This window comes from Chiloscyllium punctatum, chromosome 3, assembly GCF_047496795.1.
Source record: "Chiloscyllium punctatum isolate Juve2018m chromosome 3, sChiPun1.3, whole genome shotgun sequence".
Classification (NCBI taxonomy): domain Eukaryota; kingdom Metazoa; phylum Chordata; class Chondrichthyes; order Orectolobiformes; family Hemiscylliidae; genus Chiloscyllium; species Chiloscyllium punctatum.
The window spans coordinates 64,347,013-64,369,756 of NC_092741.1; the positions used below are offsets into that span (position 1 = coordinate 64,347,013).

Here is a 22,744-nt window from a genome sequence, read left to right on the forward strand (position 1 = left end):
AACTTAAGATAGATATACAGGTGATTTTCTTCCTAAGAGTTATCTTTGAAACCTTTTTCCTCAGCAGGTGATGAAAAAAAAAGTCCTTGAATATTTTAAGGCAGAGTTGATTCTTGGTGAAAGGTTATCATGAGTAAAGAAGAATATGGAATAACCAAATCAGCCATGATCTCAGTAAATGATGTAGAAGGCTCTGGATCAAGCACCTTACTGCAGCTCCTAATTTGTTATGTTCGCATGTACCTAAACATAATCTCTCTCGTCTATTGTTGTTTTAATCCATAATCTTAAGTATTTCAAGTCCCTGAGCTCTTATACTTAATTTTGGATAACTCTTAATTCTCTTGCTTTGTTGATACTTGGGGCATCAGTTATTTGATTTTCTCTGTATTCTTTGGGGGACCAACTTATGCTCCTTCGAATTCTTCCTTGTTTCATCTATTTTCTGAGTCACTGTAAAGAACAATGTTATTAGCAAAATCAAAATCTAGGATCTTCCTCCTTGTTTGCATAGTAAAGCCACTTTTGCTCTCCTGGCTACATTGTTTATCATTGTGCTCAACAATAACTTTCAATAGTCTATTTTAATCCAAAATGGCTCAATCACATCCAAGAATTGTATTTTGTTATATGTCACTGAAATTACAGAAGGGATTCCAGATCTTATGCTTCAGAAATTTTGAACAACGACTCTTTCAGAGTTTTATCTTAAATAAATGCTTGACATAAATGCAAGTCAGTGATTAAGTAACTTGGTCACCTCTAGCAATCAATTTTGTGCAGGACAGCACTTGGAAAGTGAAATGTCATCCTCTGAGGGAAATACTAATGGTGGTGGAGATTGCTTTAAATAATATTCACAACTTAAATCAATGAAATAGTAACCATGAAGAGTTTAAAGTACTACAGATGGATTGCTTGTTACAGAAAATTGAACTATTTCTTGTATAAATTGTTCTTGGTTCTACCAAATCTAGCGGCAGCCAATAAGATCAAAGAGGAGCAAATCAAGCCTGCTCCATCATTCAATAAGAACACAGAATTGATCTTGTTTATGCTTTGACTTTATTTTCCATCCTATCCCCATAACACACAACTGCCATTTCATTCAAATATCTAACTCACACTGGAACATATTCAATGACCGAGACGCCACTATTTGCCATGAAGAGAATTCCACAGACTGAATCTTGTGGGAAAGGAAATTCAAAATGGAAACAAGAAGTTATTTTTACACTGTCCTCCCTACTCTAGATTTCCACTCTACTCTTAACCTGATCCCAAGAGGAAATATCTTCCGAGCTAATTTTTCCCAAATTCCCTCTGAATCACTTTTTAAAAAGACCATCTCATTTTTCTAATTTTCAAGCAATACGCCCAACGTGAAAAAGTAATCCAATCACCTCAGGAAGCAGCCTTATAAATATCATCTGAACTCTTTCCAATGAAAATATACGCATGCTTAAGACAGAAGAAGAACAAATCTGAACAGGTGTGGGACTCACCATTGCTCTCTACAATTGGAGCAAGACTTGGTATTTTCAAACTCCACCCTTTTTACAATAAAAGCTGACATTCCATTTGATTTCCTAATTACACAGCACACCTGCAATTCAGCTGTAGGCACAAGGGTGGCCAAGACAGCAGTGCAAGTCCCACCTGTTCTATCGGTGAACAACTCTGAACAGTTTGAATAGAAAATATCTATAAGGATAGCATTCTGCAGTTTCTTTAAGTAATTTTGATTTTCTATTCTTCCTGCTAATATGTATATGTAAACACATTTCCAACATCATATTCTATTAAATTTTTGTCTTATTATATCACTTTATCGATTGGATCGTCCCCAAAACATGCTTTGCTACCTGTCTATCTCATCAGTAAATTTGACTACACACAGTCTCTTCAACCAAGGCATTAAGATAAATTTCTGAGTAGCTGACAGCCAAGCACCAATTCCCGTCGAACTCATTAGTTACCGTCTGCCAACTTGAAAATAACACATTGATTCAGACTATGTTCCTATAAACTAGCCAATTCCTGGTGATGCTAATATGTAACACAGAATAACACAAGCGTATCTTTAACTTGTACAGTGTTCTTGTGTGGCACCTTCTGAATTTTTTTTAAAATCCAAATATACTAAATCCACTGGCTGCCCTTCCTCCATGTTACTTGCTACACGTTCAATGAAATCTAATAGATTTGTCAACATCAGAAATATGTAGATGAAAATTTGTGTGGCAAAGTAGTAGCATCCCAACCTCTCTGCCAGAAGATCCAGGTTCAAATACCCCCATCACAAAAGTATGTCAAATAATGTGAAGAGATTGGTTAAACGTTTAGTTTAGGGAAAAGGTAGAGTAGGCATTCAACCCCTTGAGCTTCCTTTGCCATTCAACAGGATCTTGGCTGATCTTCTCCCATAATGCCACATTCCAGTACTATTCCCATACCTCGTGAGGTCTTCAGTACATATGTGCCTCTACAATATTCTGGGGTAAAAGATTAATCATCCAGTGAGTGAAAGAAGTTCTCTTCTCAGACCCAAACAGCTTACTACTAATCCACTGATGTTGCCCCATGGTTTCAGACCTACTGACACACTCTCCTTCACAAAATATATCGACTATGTCTGATTACATTATGATTTTGAGTATTTCCTTGGAGGAACTTGCATATTGCAGGAAAAATAGATTTTGTCAAAAACCTTAATTCTCATCAAGCAACATTTGCTACCCTCTTCCTTATAACACATTCATAGAAACCTGCACCTGGTTTTGTATTTGATTTTTATTCATGTTCTAATATCTCCCTCTTAAGAAAAAGTAACTACTGTTGACTGTTGTAGAAAGCCATCTGGTTCACTAATGTTCTTGGGGACAGAAAATCTGATATCCCTCTCTCTTCTGGCTTACATATGGCTCCACAGCAATGTGGTTGACTCTTAATTGCCCTCTGGCTTAGGCAGCAAAACGCATTTTCCATGAACTAATAAAAAAACACTGACCAATGCAGAGATACAAGAGTAGTTCGATATTATTTATAGTAATTAATGCACAATAACATTTTCACATCAGAAGACTTTCAAACCATTGCAAATCTTTCAAAATTGAAATCTACATGGAAATTATCACATACACCCTTAAAAAAAACCCAAAAAACAAAAATCAAGCAACACCACAAAAGGTTAACAGTAAAATCTCTAGTCTAGAAAACAAATGCTTAAAAAAAGGTTGAATGCCTCTCCACGAGCTACAAATTCCATTCTTCTATAATTGTTTCCTTAAGTTGCTGCACGCAGACAGAGTCGGGTACTTAAATTGGTTGAACACAATTGCAATTTGCAATGATTTCTTTCAACAGTTCAGAATTCGTGTCTTCAATTTTCATGGCTTGAAATGGTTCTTTTCAAACCTCTGCAAGAGGCAGATCAACTTCAGAAGGCTCTTAACATATATGGAACCTTTTGCATTATTAGAGGTATAAAAGCCAGGTTAAATTTTTATGTCTCACTGGTTCTATGCCCTAGGTGGAGGATTGTGCTCCATTCTGGGTACTGTATGTCAAGAAGTATGCCAAAAGCTTTGAAGAGACTTATTAGAATGGAACCAGAAACGGTGAAATCTTGTAGAAGCTTTCATTTATCTCCCGGATATTACAGGTGGCATTCCAAAAAAAAATCAAAAAGCTTCCAATAGACTAAGTAAAATATGTTTCCAGTTCTAGGAAAAAATACCCAAGGGATGCAGATGTTTTGTAGTTTGCAAAATAACTAGAGGTAAGGAGAATTTTCAAATACATGCTGCATAACAGGAATGCACTGCCTAAAATGGTGGTGGAAGTAGATTAATTTACAATCCACAGATGAAAAACTAGATAGATACTTAAAAAGACGTAATATTTACAAAGGTAAGATAGTTAATTTGACAGCTCTATGTCAAAGAGCTAGAACAGACATGTGACACCAAATAGCCTCTGCTGCACTATTCTACAAATTGAAATGTTTCAAACTCCCTGGGCTTCAAGGATTATCAAAAGCTGCTTCATGTGTACACACCAATTAAGATATTTTCACAGCCAGGGAGTTTAAGTGGCTGAAGAATTTCCACTTTGCCAATTGCAAATGGCAGACAAACTGTTTAACAGCAGAAGAAATTATTAGAGAAACAAAGTACTCAGAATTTAAACCATATGTGAGTTCAGTTAATTTCATTGCCTTACTAAATCAGAAGAAAGTGTCAAGGAGCCAAAAAAGCTTAATGACTCAATAGAGCACCGGACCTCAAAATTGCAATGATCTTTGGGTACAAACTCCACAATTTAAGCTTTTAATATTTTTTTTTAAAACGCATTTAGCCATGATGTTCTCTATCAATGCAGTATAAGATTTTATTACATTCATCATGGGCTTTGCTGACAAGGTCAGCATTTAGCGCCCGTCCCTAATTGTCCTTGCAAAGATGTTGGTGAGTTGCCTTCTTGGACTACTACAGTCCATTTGGTGCAGGTACACCCACAATGCTGCTATGGAGGTATCTGTGAACTGTATTCTCTTACAGTAGTGGTAACAGGTTTGGAAGGTGCTGTCTAACAATCCTTGGTGAATTTTGGCACTGCATCTTTGCATCTCGCAGATACTACTGTTTGGGGGGGTCAGAACAACATGGGAATTGAATGAGATAACAATCAAGTTGGCTGCTTTGTTATGAAGGGTTTCAACCTTCTGGAGTACGACTGGGAGGTGTACACACATCTTGACAAGTGGAGGTATTCCATAACAGTCTTGACTTATCCTTTTTAAGATGATGGGCAGTCTTTAGGGAGTCAGGTGGAGACAGTTACGCACTGCAGAATTCCTACCTTCTGACCTGTTCTTGTAACCATATTTGTATGGCTAGGATCTGTGGAGAGAGTAATAGTTTCCATTGAGTCTAGCAAGACACCCCTGAAGAACTAAAAAGGAGCTGGAAACTGGTGCTTTTTTATGCTGCTAAATGAGGGGAAGGAGGAACAAGATTTTCTTCCCATTCTGATAACAGCAAAAACCCATGATTTTCCAACTTCTTTCAGTTCTGAAGGAGTAATTTTCGAATCGCTTCGGTTCTGAAGAGGAGTCATACTTGACTCAAAACGCTTTTCTCTCTCTTCACAGATGTTGCCAAGCAAATTTCCAACATATGCAGTTTTTTGCTTATATGGCTAATCCAGTTCAAATCTTGATCAATATTTATAGTAGGCAATTCAGCATAGGTAATGTCATCAAATGTTATGGGGCGATAGCTAAATTCTCACTTCTTAGAGATGGTCATTACCTGGCACAATTGTTACTCGCTAATTATAAATTCAAGGCTGGATAGTGTGCATGTCTTGCTGCATATTAACACAAGTTGCTTCAGTACCTGTGGAGGCACAAATGTTGTTGAACATTGGCAAATATTCCATTTCTGACCTTGTGAGGAGAAGGCCACTAATTAAGTCCAGAAGATGCAACAGCCTGGAACACTACCATCAGGAACTCCTACATTCACACTCTAGAGCTGAGCTGACTGGCCTCCAACAACTACCACCATCTTCCTTTGTGCTAGATTTGACTCCATCTACAAGAATTTCCCCAATTTGCATCAACTGTGCTTGTGCTAGTTTCCTGAATGCCATACAATGTTAAATGTGGCAGTTACTCTCACTTACCCTCTGGAGTTCAAATCTTTTGTCCATGACTATAGCGGGGTCAGAAACTTTCTGACACTGGTGGAACCAAAACCGAGTGTCAGCAAGCAGACTACTGTGAAGCAAATACTGCTTGACAGCACAGTTGATGACATCTCCCATCATTTTACTAGAGTTTAAGAATAGTGTCATGGGATGGTAATTGCCCAGGTTAGATTTGTCCTGCTTTTTATGAACATGACAGACTTGGACAATCTTCCACATTATATGGTGGATGCCAGTGTTTTAACTATACTGGTATAGTTTGGCTAAAGCACAATAACTTCTGAAGAATCAGTCTTCAGCACTACTGTCCAATGCTGTCAAGGCCCATAAACTTTACAGCATCCAGTGTCTTCAGTTGTTCTTGATATCACATTAAGTAAATTGAATTGGCTTAAGATTGGCATTAGTGATTCTGGATGCTTATGAAGGTAACTAAGTTGCATCACCCACTCAACATTTTTGGCCGAATATTATTGCAAATGCTACATCCTTACTTTTTGCACTGAGGTGCTCGGCTCTTCCACCATTGAGGATGACAGTACCTGAATAGTTTAATCTGAATGATGCAGCAGTGGCCCAAATGATTCAACAGTTAAATGCGTCACTGTGGTGGCTTTAAACCTTAGTGACAGGAATGTAGGAAATAGAGTGAGTGAAAAAAAAAAGGCCATTCAATAGCTTAATCATGTTTCACCATTCAACTAGAAAATGGCTGAACTTTAACTTCACATCTAGGAATCTCTCCATCTCAATCTTGAACATATTCAATGCCAGGGCTTCCACAGCTCTTACAGGTTGATGAATCATTAGAGTTCTCCATCCCAACATGAAGAAATTCTTAGTGAGCCCTAAATGGCTAACCCCTTATTCCAAAAATATGCCTCCTAATATTATACCCCACAACCAGAGGAAACATTTTTTTTCGACAATCAACATGTTGAAGCCCTTTAAAAATTTCTAAAAACTATTTTGAGGTCAAATCATACTCTTCTAAACTCTGAAGAGAGGTGTGGTCTCCTCAATCTCTCCTTTGAAGAGGAATTCACCATCCTACCAGTTTAGGAGAAAGTGAGGATTGCAGGTGCTGGAAATCAGAGTCAAGAGTGTGGTGCTGGAAAAGCATAGCAGGTCAGGCAGCATCCGAACAGCAGGAGAATTGATGTTCTGGGCATAAGCCCTTCACCATGCTCTCGACATCCTACCAGTCTAGTCAATTTCTGCAGCACTCCTTTAGTGGCAGGTATACCCTTCCTTAGATCAGGAGACGAAAACTAGACAATATCAAGTGCAGTTTCAGTAAAGCTCAATATAATTTCACCAAGACCTCTTTACTATTGTACTCTAATCCTCTTGTGATAAAGGCCTACCTATTATCTGATTCTTAATTGTTTGTTGTACCTTCAGGTTATCTTTCAGGGACTCAAACAGGACACCAATATCCCTTTGGATATCATCACTTCCCAATTTCTTACTGTTTAATAAATATGCTGCACTTCTGTTCCTCCAAAGTGGATAATTTATCAATTTTTTCACATTATATTCCATCTGCCATATTTTTTACTCGTTTAACCTAAATCACCTTGAGACCGTTTTGCATTACCCTCACAATACACATTCCCACCTTATTTGGTGTCATCAGCACACAAGTATGGCTGGAGTCTCAATCACTGACCCCTGTGATATTCCACTTATCAGAACTTTCCAATCTGGGAATAACCCATTCAGTTGATGTTTTTGATCCATTAGCCAACACTCAATTGTGTCGATATGTTATCCCAGTTTATGATACAGTGATAGTGTCCCTACATCTAGGCCAGGTGCAAGTTCAAGTCCCTCCTGCCATGGAGACACATTTGCTCAAAAATATCAATTACCCCAGCCCCAAGTGATTGAGTATTACTTGCTACCTTCCAATTTCCAAGCACTATATCCAACTGCAAAAATTTTTCAAACATGATCAATATTGCATTCCTTATCTCTAGCTACTTCTTCCAACATGCTGGGCTGTAGATCACAGGGATTGACCTTCTTGTATCTCACGTTTCAGTAAACATGTATTACTGGAGAAATAATTTCATTCAGTTCCTCATTCCTTAGCTCTTTGAAATTCTGAGTTTTTGTTTAAAACATATTTCTCTGTGAAGACAGGGATGAAGTAATGATTACTGTCAGCCATGTTCTTACTCCTAGTTATAAATTCCCTTGTCTGCCATGAGCCCATGCTTGTTTTTGCTAACGTTTTATTTTATCCCATACATCTAGAACCTCCTACAGTTCCTTTTCATAATTCTTGTTAATTTATGTTCATATTTTGTTTTCCATTTGTTTCAGTTACTTTGGTCTCCTTTGTTGAGCTATAAGTTGCCCTGAATCTTCAAGTTTATAATTATTTATTAACTTCATAAACCTTCTTTCATCTAAATCTTTAACTTCCCTGTTAGCCACAGTTGATTTATTATTCTAGTGATTATTCTCAAAACTAACGTAGGTTTATCATAACCATGTTTCAATCCTTAACTACTTATCTACCAGCTTGCCTTTTCATATAGCCCCCTTATCTTCAAGAGCTACCTTGCCCCTTATACCACTGGAGTTTCTTTTTTTTTTAGACTGAAGACAGTAATATTGATTGAAGTAGATTTTAAAAGTGAATATAAAATTATATCATACTGGGCACTCTTTAACAAAGACTAATTAACCCTTTATCATTGCACAATGACAGCCTAAAACAATCCACTACCTAATTGCTTCAGATTTTATTTCCTTATCACTTGCCTTAACAGAAAACTAACTTTATGTGATTCATTCTCCAGAACACCCAAATACATCTTAACCATGAGTTCTGCAAGTGCTCTTCATTTAAATAGTAAATTGCTTTTCAATTATTCTTGCAAGAATGGAATTGTTCACATTTATTTCATGATACCCCATTTGCCAAATTCTTGCTACTCACTGAAACTATCCATATCTTTAGGCAGACTCTGTTTCTTCTAGACAACACTCTTTTCACACTAATCTTGCTGTCATTCACAAATTCAGCAGCATCATCAATTATAAAGAGATGAGAATCCAGCACTGATCCCTGTGGCATTCCATTAGTTACAACTTGCCAACTTTAAAAAACCCTCTAACAAGCTAACCAATCCTTTATCCATATGAATAGGTTGCTCTTTACCAAATGTGCTATTATTTTGTACAGCAACCTTTGATGTGGCTCCCTGTCAAAGGCCTTTTGGAAATCCAAGTACACCATAAGCACTAGTTCCCCTCTGTCCACCATGAATATTAATTTAGTCAAAAAAAAACACATTAAGCACAATTTCACTTTCACAAGGCCATGCTGGGCCAATGACAACTTTTTCTTAAAAAGTAATCCTGCTATGCCAACCTTACCAAGGGATTCTTCTACTTTCCACATGTTAAACTGGTCTATAGTTTCTTTTTTGCCTAGCTTTCTTAAGCAAGTGCTTTTTTGCAAACAAATAGTACCTTTATAGAATTTAAGGATTTTTGGAAGATTATAACTAAATAATCTTTTCTAAATTACCATTTCTTAAAGAGCCTCAGATCAAGCCTGAGTACATGTCAACCTCTACATCCAAGAACTAGAATCAAACAGGGCCTCGGTGAATAGATTACTTACAGTGTGGAAACAGGCCCTTCGGCCCAACAAGTCCACACCGACCCACCGAAGCGCAACCCACCCAGACCCATTCCCCTACATTTACCCCTTCACCTAACACTATGGGCAATTTAGCATGACCAATTCACCTAACCTGCACATTTTTGGATTGTAGGAGGAAACCCACGCAGACACGGACAGAATGTACAAACTCCACACAGAGAGTCACCTGAGGCGGGAATTGAACCCAGGTCTCTGGCGCTGTGAGGCAGCAGTGCTAACCACTGTGCCACCGTGCCGTCCAATAGTTTACTTAGCACCCCTTCCCTGCAAGACTGACTTTTCCCAAAAAAAACTCTCCCAATTAGGTTTCAATTATATTTGGGAAGTTTTCCCAAGCCTTCTGCCATGAATGCAAATTTAAAACACTGATTCAAAAGTTTCCAAAATTTCCTTGTTTTTCTTTAAAATACTTCCCAGATACTCCTGGCACTTGCTCACAAATTGACAACAACTTAACTTGCTCTTCTCTTTTTAAATATTTGTAGAAACGCTTCTTACCAATTTTTCAATCATGAGCCAACTTTTTTCTTATTCTCAGCTTTCTGCAGAACTATCTTTTCACTCATCCTTTGTTGGTTCACAAAGTCAGTCTAATTCTCTGACTTGACACTTACTTTTCCAGATTTTTTTCAATTTATTACTAACCTTAACTTTCTTTTGTCGTCATGACTCATCCATCTCAGAGGTCTTCTTTCTTACTTGGATAAATCATTACTTAGACTTATTAAAATATCTCCTTAAAAATCTGCCCCTGTAACTGCAGATCTGTTGTACAACTAGTTCACTGTAACCTACTCTGATCACAACAGCGAGATCGTCCCAAAACATTATTGATTAGTTCTGTTTTATTGCCAGGGCTAGGATAGCCTCCTCCCCAAACAGTTCTGGAATGTACTGCTCAAAGAAACTGTCCCAATGCACACTACAAACTCACTTATCTGGTGACCTTTACCAATCAGATTTAAATGTAGACAGAAGTCACTCAATTATTGCATTATGTTTCTTCCTGTATGATCAGTTCTCTATAGCTACTGCTAGGGGCATATAACTGCTCCCACAAGAGATCTTGTACCTTTAGTATCTATCTGTCACCAAAATGGATATAAAATCTTAGGTTTTCAAGCTGGCCATCTCTCAGTACTGAACTAACTTCATTCTGAACTGAGCTAACCAGCTTATCATTTTAGTTTAAATTCCCTTCAACATTCCAGGTCCATAAGTTATAGGAGTAGAATTTGGCCCATCAAGTCTGCTCTGCCATTCAATTATTGTTGAGATGTTTCTCCTGTCTTCTCCTTGGCTCCTCTTACTAATCAAGTGCCTATTCTATTTGCTGTCTTAAAGAGACTGACTTGGCTCCACACCCTTCTGTGGCAATGAATCTCTTTGGTTCACCACAGTCCCAGTCTTGGTCATCCTCCAGATATTTTCCTGAATCAATCTGTATAGAGATTATATTACACACATGTAGAGGAGGTGGGAGTTTAACCCAGGCCTCTTAGCTCTGAAGTATGGACAATACTGCTGCAACACAAGTGCCTTTAATCGGTCATCTTCCAATCAAGTGAAACATACTTATCTCTACCTGTGCTAACAATTCCTCTCTTTTCACTAGCAAAGGCATGTGCTTTCAGACAGTGTTTGAAATGCTTTTTCAAGCTATTTTTGCAACTTCCGACCTTAGCTGTTGCTGTCAGGACTCTTAGATTTTTATGTTCTGTCCCTATCACATTTTAATAATTACCTACTTTGCTCTTACTTTGTTGTTGCCCCTTCAGTTGATCCCTCCCACTATTTAGTTTAAAATCGACTTGACTACCCTAGTTACACAATTCGCCAGAACACTTGTCTCAGCAGATACAACAGTACACCTCAGTTTCCCCAATGCTGATGCCAGTGCCCCAAGAATGAAACCCATTTCTCCCATACCTAGCTTTAAGCAACACATTCACCATCTATTAACCTATTTGACTTGTTTGGTCCTGTCTAAAGATAATCATCTCTGGGTTAACTTTGAGATTCTGATTTTTAAAATATAGTTCCTAGCACTCTCATTTCCTCAGCAAAGCCTTTTAATATTAGCTGTTCGTACCTACGCGGACCACAACCACTGGGTTCTACCTCTCCCACTGCAAGATCTATTCCTGTCCAGAATGGAGGTCATAAAAGCAGATATTAAGCTTGCAACAGTTGTTTGCATTCTTGTTCTTGGGTGAAGATAATCACACATAGTCCCTAACTACAGAGCCCCCAAATAGCACTACATTTCTATTCACTCCCTTTGCTTCCTGTACCACAAAGCTATGGTTAGTTTGCTCATTCGTTCTGCATTTTTTCATCCATACAGGAACTAGGAAGCTGTTGGGATAATTGCAAAGGCCAAGACTCCTCCTCCTGCAGAGTCTCCATATCAGTCTTGACATCGATTAAATCATTCGACCAGCAAAACAAATTCTCAGTCTGTTCCGAGTGATGACCACTCACAGTTATACTGAGAAATGTTGAAAGTGGTTGCCGAGTCTTACTGTAATTTAACCTTCTCATCTTTAAGGTGCACCAGAGCTTTATTCCATCCAAAATCATGTTTCAACTTTGGACAAATTAATATTTGAAAAGAACATTTTACATTTGACATGCCCCTGCCAAATATATCAGTGTGCTGCATTTCAACATCAAATGTTGGTGAATGTTAACCAGATAAGACTAACGTTATGTCTACATTCTGGCTCTTCGAGTGGATTTTTTTCCCCCCCAAATACACAAGTTAAGCTAGTGAAGCTTTGTTTTCATAACCAGTAAAATTCAAAGCACCACTTCATTCATACTCAGGTAGCCCTTGGTAAGATGCAAACACCTAAACTAACAAATAACAGATGTTACATTCTAGGTATAGGTTATACTTCCTTCGGCCAAATTTTCTTCCCCTCATTGCCTAATGTCTGCATTTCACAGGGATTGTTCCTTCCAGACCACAGTCCATTCCACTACCCCCAACACCACAATATCAGCCCCTTCATCTTTTCCCTGCTCACCATCCAAGGGCCTAAATAGTCTTTCAAGGTGAAGCAGCATTTCACCTGTATCTCCTCCAAACTTGTATTTGCTGCACCTAATTGCCCTCCTTTACATTGGAGAAACAAATGCAAACTGGGTGAATGCTTTGCAGGATACCTCTGGTCTGTATGCAAGCAGGACCCTGACCTCCTCGTAGCTGGCCATGTTAACACAGCATCCTGCTCGAATGTCTACATGTCTGTCCTTGGCATGCTGCACTGTTCCAGTGAATATCAGCCCAAACCGTAGGACCAACACCTCATCTTCACACTGGGCACTTTACAGTATTCTGGACTTAATATGGAGTTCAACACCTTTAAAATGTGAACTTTTCTTCCCTTTAGCTTGTCATGTTTGATTGATTTATCGTACCGACGTACAGAGACATTTTGTTTACAAGCAGATCACAATAAGCAAGGATGTACAGAACAAAAGATTTAGACAGAGGCATACAAGAGAGATCAAGATCAGCCTTATTTAAGGCTAGAGAATCCATTCAATAGTCTAACAACTGGGGAGCTGTCCCTGAACCTACTGGCGTGTGTGTTGAGACTTCTGTACAATCTGTTCAGTCAGGTAGAAGGTAAGAGAACATTACCAGCGCATGAAGAGTCTTTGATGATGTTGGCAGCCTTTCTGCAGCAGTGAACCATGTAAGTGGAATCCATGGTTGGAAAGGTGGCTCCTGTGATGACCTGGGCTGTGCACACTTGTATGGTTTCCTATGATTATGGACAGAGCAGTTGCCATACCTGGCTGTTATGCACCTGGACAGTAGACTTTCAACTGTGCATCTGTAGAAGTTGATGAGGGTCCTTATGGACATGCCAGAATTTACTGAGCCGCCTGAGGAAGAGGCATTATTGTGTCTTCTTGATCAGTGCATGTATATGCGAAGGCTTCCTCTCACTCCAGTCCACCTACTATCAAGCCTGTCTGGAGACATACCTTGTTCAGCCATGCTCACACTCTGATCACTTAAGCTGAACTTTCAGCATCTTTTCTTCACCAACACCCTTCACCTCACCGCGCTCTCCCCACGCCCACCAAACTATAGCATAAATGCTGTCCCACACTCCAGCTCTGAGGAAGCATCATCTACAGTCGAAACGTTAGCTTGCTGTCTTGTACGGATACTATCTGACACACTATGATGTCTAGCATTTGTCGTATTCAGCACAGATTCTAGCACCTACAGTAATTTGTTCTGGAAAATCTATTTTTTTAAGCTTCAAGCAAAGAATGATAGAATGCAAATTCATTGTACCATAGGCAATGAGAACCTGTTTAGTATGCAAGTCGAATGCCACATTTTGTGACCAGATCATGATATACTGTGTCTAAGGACAGAGTCCCAGCAATCTAGTACCATCTATCTAGGACTGAGTCTGCGATATTAAACTATGTTAAAATTTATAGAACAGAATTAAACTTAACACTCTCTTTATTCCTACTTACAAATGCTTTCATAACTGCTCTTTCATGATAGACAATTTTGAAATGTATCTTTGCTTAGGAACTGTTGCCCAAGTTATTTTGCATTCTTGCATCAGTAAACCTTCATCATAAAGGTCTTGCAAGAATTTTCCAGATCAAGTCAACCATTGGATGGATAAAAGCAAGACTGTTAAAAATCTAATCACTTTAAAATAGAAACTTGATCCCTTAATTAAGATCATTATTTAGAATGCCAGTGACCCTAGTTATGAGATAAATTATTAACCTAATTTTCTTTAAAACAGGCAGGGTTATGACAAAAATGCTCTATTGCTCCTTAATAAAACATACGAACCTTAATTTAATTGACGGTTTGCTGTCTTCCATTCTTCAACATTTTTTGAAGAGGAAGATCAACGGTCAGTCATTGAGACATACAGCACGAAAATAGACCTTTTGGTCCAACTCATCCATGCTGACCAAATAACCTAAGTTAATATAGTCCCATTTACCAGCACTTGGCCCATATCTCTCTAAACCCTTTGTGTTCATATACTCATCCAGATGCCTTAAATATTGTAACTGTTTCAAGCTCCACCACTTCCTCTGGCAGCTCATTCCATACACTCACAACCCTCTGCATGAGCAGGTTGCCCCTTAGGTCCCTTTTAAATTTTTCCCCTCCCACCCTAAACCTATGCCTTCTAGTTCTGGACTCCCCCACCCCAGGGAAAATACCTTGCCTATTTACCTTATCCATGTCCCTCATGATTTTATAAACTTCTATAAGGTCACCCTTCAGCCTCCAATGCTCCAGGGAAAACAGCCCCAGCTTATTTAGGCTCTCCCAATAACTCTAACCCTTCAAACATGGGAACATCCTTGTAAATCTTTTCCAAATCCTTTCAAGTTTCACAACATAACTCTGATAAGAGACCAGAATTGCACGCAGTATTTCAAAAGTGGCCTAAACAAAGTCCTGTACAGCCACATGACTTCCCAACTCCTATATTCAGTGCTCTGACCAATAAAGAAAAGCATACCAAAAGCTGCCTTCACTATATTATCTACCTGTGACTCTACTTTGAAGAACTATGAAACTGCACTCCAAGGTCTCTTTGTTCAGCAACACTCCCCAGGACCATACCATTTTGTGTATAAGTCCTGTCCAGATTTGCCTTTCCAAAATGCAGCACCTCAAATTTATTTAAATTAAACTCCACCTGCCACTCTTTGGCCCACTGGCTCTTCTAGATTCTAGTGACCAAGATTCTAGTGTACACTGAGGTAAAGTTCTTTGCTGTCCACATCACCTCCAAACTTATTAACCATATTTCCTATGTTCAGAGTTGTGGCACTTACCATCAATACTAGAGAAATACGTTTGAAAAAGGATGAGGCCTGACAAACTGAGTACAGGGAGTTCGGATCTAAATTTAAAAATAGGGCATCGAGAATTGTGATTCAGGATTATTACCAGTGCTATGTGCTAACAAGCAATGAAATCACAAGAGATCCTCAGATTGCTGGGACAATGGATCAGTTCAGAGGCAGATGCCACCAGTATGAACACATATTTGGTCAGAGTCCTATCCAGATGCATCGATGGTGGCAGGGGTGGGGGTGCCTGGTCGTGCCATCATGGAGAATTTAAATTTGAATGGTGAAGGTAAGGAGCCTGATCGGGAGGGATACAGAAAAAAAAAGTGAGGAATATTCACAGTAAGGTAGATGAATTAACAACACAATTAGACATGGTTATGATATAGCTGCAGTTAGAGATGGCTGCAGGGTGATCAGAGATAGAGATTGAACTTCTGGGGTATTAAAACTTGAGGAAGGTCAGAGAAATAGGCAAATGTAATATAAATTGTTAGTAAATGAGCCCAATGCAATAGTGAAGAAGGATATATATACTCAGAACATCATGGTGGGGAAATCTGTGCAAGTGGAGATAAGAAACACTAAGGACAGAAATCATTGAGAGTTGTCTATAGACCCCAAAAAGTGGCAGAGATATAATAAGGAAAGACATTAAACTGCAAATCCATGCAATAGCATGCAACTATAACCATGGCAGACTTCACATACAAACTGGACAAACCAAACTAGCAATACTGCGGAGGAGGATTTCCTGGAATCTATACAATATATTTTGGACCAGTATGTTGAGGAATCAACTAGAGATCATGAGATCCTAGATTGGCTAGTGTGCAATGAGAAAGGATTAATTAATAATCTTGCTGGGCAGGGTTCATTGGGGAAGAGTGACCACAAAAGGATAGAATTGTTCATTAAAATGAAGGAGGAAGAAACTGAATCAAGGGCCGTGAATCTGAATAAAAAGAACAGCAGTGGAAGATGTAATTTGGCAACAATGGATTGGAAAACCTTACAAAAAAGGGAAGAGTTAGCAGTGATTAATATCTAATAACAGCTAATATTTAAGGAATATATGCATGAATTGCAACAATTATTCATTCTGATCTGGTGCAAAAATAAATCAGGTAAAGTGGCTCAACCATGGGTTATAAAATAAATTAGATCTAATACCCCTGTACTCCCCCTAAAGAGGGGACATATCAAATTGCCAGATAAAGCAGCAAGCCCGAGGACTGGGACAGTTTAGAACTCAGCAAAAAATGACAAGATTAATCAGGTGAGGGAAAATAGAACGACAGCAAACTTGCAGCGAGACTGAACTGTGAAAGGTTCTAAAACTGTGAAAAACAATAGATTAGCAAAGACAAATCTAAGTCTCTTACACAGACAGCAACCGCAAATTATAATGGGGAGCAAAGAAATGATAGAAGTAGTGAACACACCTTTTGGTTCCTTTTTCAAATTAGGCCAAAATTTCTTAAATATTAGGAAATGAAGGATCTCATAGGGGAAAAAAATGAAGAAAATCAGTATGGGGTTAAAAAAGGATGACAGATAAAATTAGGGGAAAGTTAAAGGCTGACAAATTTGAAGGGTTTGATATATGAACTAAAGGAAATGGATCAGGAAATATTGGACGTATTGGTGGTCATGTTCCAAAATTCTATACGCTCTGGAGCAGATCGCACAGACTTGAGAATGGCAAATGTAACCCTATTATTTTAAAAAATAAACAAGTGAAAAGCAGAATAACAGAACATCTTAAATTAGTAGTGGGGAATATGCTGCACACTATTGTAAAAGGTATGATAAACAGAATGTTTAAAGCATTTATGGGATGATACAAAGTCAGCAAGAGTTTAAGAAAGGAAAGCCAGGCTTAACCAGTCCACTGAAGATTTTTTTTGAGGATATAAGTAGAAGAATATATGAAGATAGAATCAGTAGATGTGATGTATTTGGATTTCAAGAAAGTTTTTGATACACAGAAGAGATTAGTGACCAAAAATTAAAGCACATGGGATTGTGGGTAATATACTGGCATAGATTGAAAATTGGTTGACAGGCCAGAAATAAAGTGAGAAGAAAGGGGTCTTTTTTTCCTGTATTTGTTAGGTAGTGGGCTAGTGAAATAGAGCAGGGCTTGAAACACAGCCATTCACGAAATTTAAAATATTTGGACGAGGGAAACAAGATTCCCAAGTTGCTGGCAACATAAAACTATCCCAAAACTCCCAATACTAGGTTGGATTGAGTGTTGTCAGGAAAATGCAAGGATGTTTCAGGATGACCTAAGCAAGTCGACCATGGGAATAAGCACATGAAAGATGCAGTGCAATGTGGATAATTGTGAAGGTATATAATTTGGTGTGAAAGGCAGAGTATTACTTAAATGGCAATATATTGGGAAATCTGGATATACAAAAGGGATCTGGCTGTTCTTATACACTACTCAATTAAAGTATACAGGCAGGTGCCGCAAGCAATCAGAAAAGCAAAACGGCCTCTGGCCTTTGCTGCAAGAGGAAGGAGTTCAGAATTAGTGATGTCTTACTGCAATTATACCGGGCTTTTGTGAGACTGCGCCTAGGCTTGTGTGGGGTTTTGGTCTCTCTTCATTAAAGGGGGATATAGTTACCATCGAGGAAGTACAGCAAAGGTTCACTGGATTGATATCAGGGATGACAGGACTGTCTTATAAGAAAAGATTGGCACGAATGACCTGCATTCACCAGAACTTTACATAGATGAGAGGGAAATATAAAATTCCAAACAGACTAAATATAGAGAGGACGTTTTCCTGGTTGGCGAGTCCAGAACCAGGGTCAGTCTCAAGATACAGGGTAGGCTATTTAAGTTTGGGAAAGGAGGAAAAGGTTAGGGACTATTTCTTCACCGAGGGTGGCCAACCAGTGGAAATTGCTAACACAGAAGGCTTGAAGGGTTGAGTCAGCAAGTACATCAAGAAAGATTAATTTTTCAGATACTAAAGACAAAGCGAGATACATAGAAGACAGAAATGTGGCATTGAAATAGAGGTCAAACCAGTATATTGAGTGGTGGAACAGGCTCAATTATGGGCTCCATAACAAAATAACTTAGAATAAAAATGGGAAATTATGTGGAATCTCATACCTAAAGCTTTAGTTAATCATAACTAGGAGCATGAATGGTTAGAGTGACCATACTTAGCCAGGAAGTATAGGAGCTACTTTAAAAATTAAAAGGAGAAAATTTACTAAATTGATTTTGAGGAAGTATTACAACTGCAAAATTTAAAAAAAACAGGGACTGCTCTCTTTGAAAGGGATGTGATGAGAGAGAGGATTCTTTTTAGAAACAAAAGTAGAAAATTATTGTAGGCTTAGCCAAAGGTACACAAAGAAATGCTGTTTCGATTCCCTTATGGCTTAAAGATCAGGGAACATACAGTTATGTTTCCAGGAAAGTGGGGTGAAAGGGCTGTGAAGAACTTTCCTCAACACACAGGCGGTGGTATTAGTCTAGAATTCATTACTAGAGCAGTGAAGTGGAGACAATTTGTGATTTCAAAAGGAAATCTTATGAACTCAAAATAATTCAATGCAATTAAAAGGGACAGAGTAGCAGAATGGGGCTGGCTGGTTGTTCAACATAATGTGATCAGAGGTTAAATTAGACAAATTGCCTCCCCTGCTGACTTCCTAAGCTATTGGACTGGATTGCTCTCCAGAGATTTGGTACTGACTTGAAGGGAAGGAAGGACCATTAAGAAGCTGATTGGTCATCTGAGCTGTGACCACCTTATATGTCATATGAAGTCTGCATTCTTGGAGACACTGTTTCTAACTATGAAGTTTTAAAATGTGTAATGGTTATAACATGATTCTGGCCTCATTAACTTAAATGGTTTTATTATGAGATTTTCTTAACATGTCTGCACAAGAACAGAACTACCATGCTATAGCAGAACTGACTGCACTTGCATCACCAAAGGACAAATTTATAGTGAAACTTTAAGAAAATATATTCTTAACACTCTATATGTAAAGCAGAAGAGACTTCATAGTCCAGGCTTTCAAACTAGTGGGAAACAATAAAGCCACTGCCAAAAAGACATTAGGAAGAATGGATGCAAGTTAAATACTTATTATTTGTTATTACAAGGGAGAGATTATGCCTAGGTGGGATGCTCAGTGCAGATTTAATGGGCCAAATGGCCTCTTCCACACGATTCTAACCATTTAGCATGTGGGAGTCTTGTTCATTACTGGAATTGACAGGACAAAAATCACTTCACCAACTAAGAACAGCCATGCACCACTACCCACAGTATCGAGCAAAAGTTATTAATCTGTCAAACAAAACACAAGCAATTACAGAAGCCCATCTTGAATTGCTTTGAGAAATATTTGCTCTGTTTCCAAATAAGGCTCATGAAAAAGGCGTCTATGCAGTGAAATAAGAACTGAATTCAAATCAGCATGTATACAACAGCCATTGCTATGATCACTTATTCTCCAGATCACAGACATTTCAAACCATAAACGTATAGCAGGTAAAGCTTGAAACTATGACTATTATTTGAAGCAGCTTGCACACCAAGTCAGCTAATTACTCAATAGGATTCAATCAACTAAACGGACATCACTAGAATACAGTACAAACCTTGGCTCAGTGATGGAGGCAATCTCTAATCAGCCGGTATGGATTCAATTCCCACTCCAAAGACTTAGGCAAATACTCTACATTAACACAACAATGAATGGAGGCCAATCATGAATTAGGCCATTCGGTACAATCTGATCATGATTGACTTAATGCCTTAACTCTACTTTCCCACATGCTCCACTACCTGTTGATACCCTACAACACAATATTAAAATAGATGTGTGATATTCATGCAACACCTTTAACAAAATTCCAAAGTACTTCATAGGAAAAATATAAAATGAAGAATAGAGACCGAATCAAATAACAATACTACCAAAAAACCTTTGTTGAAGAGAAGTTTTAAAGCGTCGTCAAAGAAGAAAACAAGCAAGACAGAGGCTGACAGGTGTGATTCAGAGCTTAAGGTGGAGACAACGGAAAGCATGATCATGAATTACAGAGTGTATAAAATCAGGGATGCTTAAGGCAATCAAGATGGAGAAGATCTGATGTTTCAGAGGCTTGTAGGGTGTAAGAGATTACAAAGAAAGGAATTGCATGGAGAGATTTGAAAGAGAGGACGATAATTTTAAAATCTAGTCATGTCTGCCAAGGAGCCAATGAAAGTTGGTGTAAAGCTATAAGGAACAGGATTTGGATGAATGCTACAAGGGACAGAAAGTGAATTTCTGTCGGAAGTGTAATGAGACTTCTGCAATTTTAAAGATGCATAAAACTCTGATTTGCATTCCCATCTCAGTTGTTTACAATTGACCCTTTATCCTGAGTTCATGTCCCTGTATTACAGGGAGTTAAAAACAACCTCAGAGTCTAGCTCTTCTGAATCAGAACAATGAGCAATTCTGTACTCAAACAAATCTTTCAAATCAGACATTAAATCAAGTTTCAACTCCGCTAGAATTGGAACTATCCCATAGCACTATTCAGTGAGGAAGTTCACTGGATGAACCAACTAACATTTGTTCCTCAATCAACATCACCATTATCTACCAATTTACCTCATTGGATAGATACATGAACAGAAAAGGTTGGGAGGGATAAGGGTCAGGAGCAGGCAGGTGGGACTAATTTAGTTTGGGATAACGTTCAGTATGGACTGGTTGAACTCAACAGTCCATTTCCATGCTGTATGACTATGACTTTATTTACTGTTTGCAGGATCGTCAATGACTACTAGCTAATTCAATTGCTACAAAGTGCTTTGAAATGTCATGAGGGCCTGAAAAGCACTATTTGAGTGCAAATGGTTAAAGAACTTCCCCATTATTTAGATTAGCGTTTAAACAGTCCACTCTTTGAAGTATTAAAGCAACTTAAAATTCACAAATGCTATTGCTTCACACGCTTGCCTAGGAGTATGCAGAGTTAAATTGAATCAGAAAAAAATAAAGTCGAGAGTGTGGTGCTGGAAAAGCACAGGTCAGACAGCATCCAAGGAGCAGGAAAATCGATCTTTCGGGCATAAGCCCTCTCGACTCTGATCTCCAGCATATGCAGTCCTCACTTTCTACTAAGAAAAAACGAAGAAACATTCATTTGATTGTTATTTCAGCAGCATCGTCTGAGTTATACTTCTCTCCGAACATACGTGCTCACGATCACAGCATCCAAGAGCACTTTGAAGAATTTTAGATATTGATTCCTTGCTAAAACGCATTTCTAGATATTCACCCAAATGTAGCCTTTTACTTATGTGTACCCTTCAAAGGGTTTATCTGAAAGAGTCAAGTCCACCTCTTACCGTACTAACTTTTAAAGATCCAGACTCTGGGGGAAATCAGCCTGTTGAGCTTTCTTACAAATGTTCCCTTCGAATTTCAATAACCAATATGGATCATCACTTCCACCGTGCGGAGTGTGTTTCTCCGGCAATTTCTACTTGTAACTAAAGCGATATCCAGCTTTAATACGATTGCCTCAAGCTTAAATCGGTGAATTTGACAGCATTTTCGACAAGAGCATTCAGCTTCAGTGAAACAAAACAGTGGATTGAGTGTTTCAGAAGGGCACAAACTCTTGGCCAAGTTAAGGAGGGGGGAGGGGGGGAAAAGAGTTGGAAGAGTTTACCGGTGTTTGCATTAGTTTTGTAACGTCTTTCCTTCCCACCTCACCAGTGCCCAGAGGTGTCAGCAAATGCTCATTTCACCAAACAATCTTACACGTTCGCGTCGGTGGACTGGGAAAAAGAGATCATCGACGAATTACAACCAACATCCCCTTAACTGCCAATCTCCAGCTCACGGTTTCTGGTGAAAAGGGATCCTGTTCTGGCAAAGAACCCCCTCCTCACCCTCTCTTACACACACACCCCTCAACACTCTAATCACCAACCTCCGGGCGAGAAACTGGTGGCCGCTCCGTCTACTCACCACATAAGTGGATCCGTTATCGGCGCTCAGCACCTCGGTCTCCGGGATGGAAAAATGCATCGTATCCGCAGAGCGGCGCCCAGACCGAGGTGTCTCCTCCCGACCTGGAAACTTCCAGCAAGCAACGGCACCCGCCACAAACAGCTCAGTCAGCAACCGACGCCCGCCATCTTGTCCGCGCGAGCCACCAAACTGGGGTGGGGGGGGGGGGGAGGGGCCCTTTCTGCGGCGCACCGAGTTCCCAAACTCCGGCACGTAGCATCGGCACAACGACAACGTCACCCCCCTCCCCCCCTCCCCCTTTTTTACACAGTGGTCCGGCCCAACTCAGTGCGATTTCGCCAAGGACTGGGTGGTATCAATTCTGGGGTGGGGAAGGACGGTCACAAATTCCTCCAGCACTCACGGTAAAATGAAACGATCGTGTCCAAGTTACGAACCGTCAGTA

General features: G+C 39.1%; 1 protein-coding gene across 1 annotated transcript in view; it reads right to left on the reverse strand.

The window, feature by feature from the left end:
* Positions 1-22,477, reverse strand: part of snx17 (sorting nexin 17) — an 84,464-nt gene extending 61,987 nt beyond the window's left edge. The window contains exon 1 of the mRNA XM_072554480.1: positions 22,297-22,477. Within this exon, the coding sequence (XP_072410581.1) occupies positions 22,297-22,356 (60 nt within the window). The 5' untranslated portion in view covers positions 22,357-22,477. The remainder of the gene's footprint in view (positions 1-22,296) is intronic.
* Positions 22,478-22,744: the final 267 nt, after the last annotated feature.